The sequence below is a fragment of the Nicotiana tomentosiformis genome, chromosome 6 (genome assembly GCF_000390325.3).
Source record: "Nicotiana tomentosiformis chromosome 6, ASM39032v3, whole genome shotgun sequence".
In the NCBI taxonomy this organism is placed as follows: domain Eukaryota; kingdom Viridiplantae; phylum Streptophyta; class Magnoliopsida; order Solanales; family Solanaceae; genus Nicotiana; species Nicotiana tomentosiformis.
In genome coordinates, this window is record NC_090817.1 from 105,212,790 (window position 1) to 105,216,510 (window position 3,721).

Sequence of the window (3,721 nt, forward strand, 5' to 3'; positions counted from 1 at the left end):
AGTAGACTATAGGATTAATAAACAAAAACAAAATGCGCGTGGCAATGAACCTGGATTTATATTGTTGTCTAAAAAAGGATATCTCATGCAAAAAATAACCATAATCTTGTATTCATTTTGCTTACGTTCATTATTCTTGGTTGCCTCATCCGCATGCCCACCATCTCCATCCCCCCCCCCCCCCCTCCCAACTTTCCTTCCCAACCCCACTACTCTCTCAATTTCTTCCACTCTATATATACTCACTTCGCTATTTCAGTATTGGCACCAACACTCTCCCACTCAAGAAAAAACAAATATTACACTTTATAACCTTGTCCAAGATTTTCAGTAATATTCAAGTTTAAGTGATTTATAATTATCTGATCATATATAGTTTCATCAAATGGCTGCTTCTGGTTTTGAAGGATTTGAGAAGAGGCTGGAGCTACACTTCTCCGGCGATGATCCGGTGATCGGAATGGGTGGTCTCCGGCAGGTTGACTTTTATTCCTTAGAGGAAGTATTACATGCTGTGCAGTGCACCGTAGTATCAGCTGTTGGTAACCAATATTTTGATTCTTACGTACTATCAGAATCAAGCCTTTTCGTCTACCCCACAAAAATAATCATCAAAACATGTGGGACCACTCAGTTGTTAAAATCTGTCCGTCCATTTATCCACTATGCATGCGAAATTGGGCTTATTGTAACAGAGTGTAGGTACACTAGAGGAAATTACATTTTCCCAAAAGTCCAACCTTACCCCCATACAAACTTCAAAGAAGAAATTATTTACTTACAAGACCAATTACCTAATCATCTTTGCTACAGAAAAGCTTCTGTTATGCCTTCAAAATTCACTTCACATTCTTGGCATGTATTTTCTGCTAGTTGTGACAAGTGTTACTCACTTCCCATTTCGAACGATTTGTACTCAGTGGAAATTTGCATGACGGATCTTGACCGGGTACTTGCCCGGAAGTTCTTTAAACATCCGGATACTACCGGAAAACAGATGACGGAGATAACCGGAATCGGAGATATTAACTCAAATGCATTGATTTGTGACTTTGCATTTGATCCTTGTGGATATTCCATGAATGGTATTGACGGAGATCGTTACTCTACAATTCATGTAACGCCAGAAGATGGTTTTAGTTACGCGAGTTTTGAGTGTGTGGGGTCCATTTACGATGATCGTGATGACATTGTTAAGGTTTTGAAGAAGGTGGTTCAGGTTTTCCGACCAGGGACGATGTCCGTGTCGATCACGTGTACGAGCAGCAGTGAGATTTGGAGCAGAATTGTTAAAGCCGTAGAGCCTCTTGGGATGAAACGCCGGAGTTGCACGGTTGATGAATTCCCTGCTGCAGGAACTGTGGTGTTTCAAACTTTTACGTCCACCAGGAAATAGGTGAATTGTATGATGATGATCAGATTTCAGGATTTGAAAGTTTTAATATTGAACTCATTATATTTTAAAATTATGGGTTCATAATACAATATTTGTTAAAATTTCAGTAAATTTTTATACATATATATCTATGTTCAGCTATAATTATTAATTTCATACGAACCCATAAATTATAAGCTTCATTCGCCTTTGGTATTGGTATGCTATGTGTGGCGGCAACGGCTATGGTTGGTGGTAGTGTCACGGTGGTGTAAGTGTGGAAGATATTTAGGAAAGTATATGGTGGAAGTTAAGTAGGGGATCCGTCTTTTTAATGTATTATTTCTTAGAGTTAAGTAGGGGATCCTTAGTATATGGTGAATATTGATGCATGGGGTAATGCAATTGCATTGGATTGGATGTGAGCTTTGACTAGTGTAGTTTTGTTAAAAGTGTTGAGAAATGGATGAATGGGAAATGGTGTAGTTGATACATCATGATAATGCAACCCACTTATGTTTGTCACGCCTAGAGAGAGAATTTTGATCAAATTCCCTCTTTTGTGTCATGTAGTGGTGGATATATAACTGTAAGAAAAAAAAAGGAGGCATGAACCTTCTACGTACAATCTCTTTAGTTTTCATTTGTCTTCTCATTTTTTTTTTTTTTTTTTTTGCTCTAGTTTGTAAAAAAGAAAGAAGTAGTAATACAAATGAATCAGTATATCCATGCCTAAGCGTGCTTTTAATGACACGACCGAATAGCAGGCGGACGTGCTTGCATTCATCATCTTCGTATATGACGCAAATGCATTATACCCTTTCCGTCTCGTTTTCGTTTGGTATTTAAATGTACATAAAATTTATGAAATAAAGAAAGTTCTATCGCATGAATTAATATTGGGATTGTTACACAAATAGCATGCCCTTTTTCTAGTCACATAATTATACATAGTATATATGAATTATATATATATATATATATATATATATATATATATATATATATATATATATATATATATATATATTATACTATACTATACTATATTTAATTTAAGAGATTAGATGAACAACTATTTGGGTTAATTCTTCGTTAAAAATACAAGCTAAGGTGTCAAATTAATTTTATTATTAATAATTAAATAAAAGGTGATAAAAAATCGAATTAGTGCATTTCATATTTATATCTCCTAGTAAAATATAAGTGGCTAGTGGGATCTCAACAAGTCATGTTCTTAATAATGCATATAAAATGGTAACGGGGAGAATATAATTAAATTTAAAACACCAGGTCAAACCATTATATGTTTCTTTAACATTGCAAAGCTACAATCTACTACGTACTATGTTTCTGCTATCAGACATCTCGCTTTATTTAATTAAAGTCAACCATCATTTTGTAACTATTCTATCCAGATCGCGTGCTTATGCATGATTCACCGTAGTGTATATGTAAATGATAACTTACAAGAATCTCGCATGCACCAAAAAATAATTAAAAGAAAAGGAGGATGTTAAAGCCGAATTAGGGGAGGTGTCAGAAGCGGATCCAAGAATTGATTTTAATGGGTAATTTTTAAGATTCTTAGAATTGCACTTATTGTACTGTTAAATTTATGAGTTCAAATTTAATATTTGTTTAAATTTTAGTAGGTTTTTACATAAAAATTTATATTCCGTATCACAAGTTATTGGTTCAGTTGAACCCATAGGCTACATTCGCCCGTGCTACATTCTACTACAAGGTTGAAGTGGTGGTTGGTCACTTTTCCCTCTTGCTCCCAAGCAATTAGGACGGCAATGAGCAGGAGATCAATGGCCCTTAGTACTTGGTAGGGGGAGAGATGGATGATAATTTGTAATAATACTGACTTTTCCAGAGAGTTATACATTATTAGCAAGCAAGTATAAGCGAATTTAGATTTAAGCTCTATAGGTATTCAACCTTCAAGATTTTTCGCGTTGAACTATTATATTTTAAAAGTTATGGGTTCATATCTAATATTTAATACAAATTTAATGAATTTTTACATATAAATTTATGCTCCACATCGAAAATTTTGAGTTCAGTTGAACCTATAATGGTAATGGTACATTCGCCCAGACGCTAAGATAGCACACTTTTGTTCTCATGTACCCTAATTATTATTTATTTAAAAGAAAGAAAATGAAACAATGGGCAAGGGAGAGGGAAAAAAGACTTAACAAGAAGCATTTTTTTCGCTATCTAGAAGATCAAAGGAATTAAGGGACGAATTCAGAAAAGGAAAGGATTAAAAGGGCATCACTGAACTTACAGATGGATCACAAATGAAGAACCTGTTGTTTATTCTGCACTCAAATC

The 3,721-nt window shown here is 34.7% G+C and overlaps 1 protein-coding gene across 1 annotated transcript; it reads left to right on the top strand.

The window, feature by feature from the left end:
• Positions 1–325: 325 nt before the first annotated feature.
• LOC104112877 (S-adenosylmethionine decarboxylase proenzyme 4-like) lies at positions 326–1,543 on the top strand. The gene has a single exon (XM_009622919.4). The coding sequence runs from the start codon at positions 386–388 to the stop codon at positions 1,394–1,396; it is 1,011 nt and encodes a 336-aa protein (XP_009621214.1). The 5' UTR covers positions 326–385; the 3' UTR covers positions 1,397–1,543.
• Positions 1,544–3,721: the final 2,178 nt, after the last annotated feature.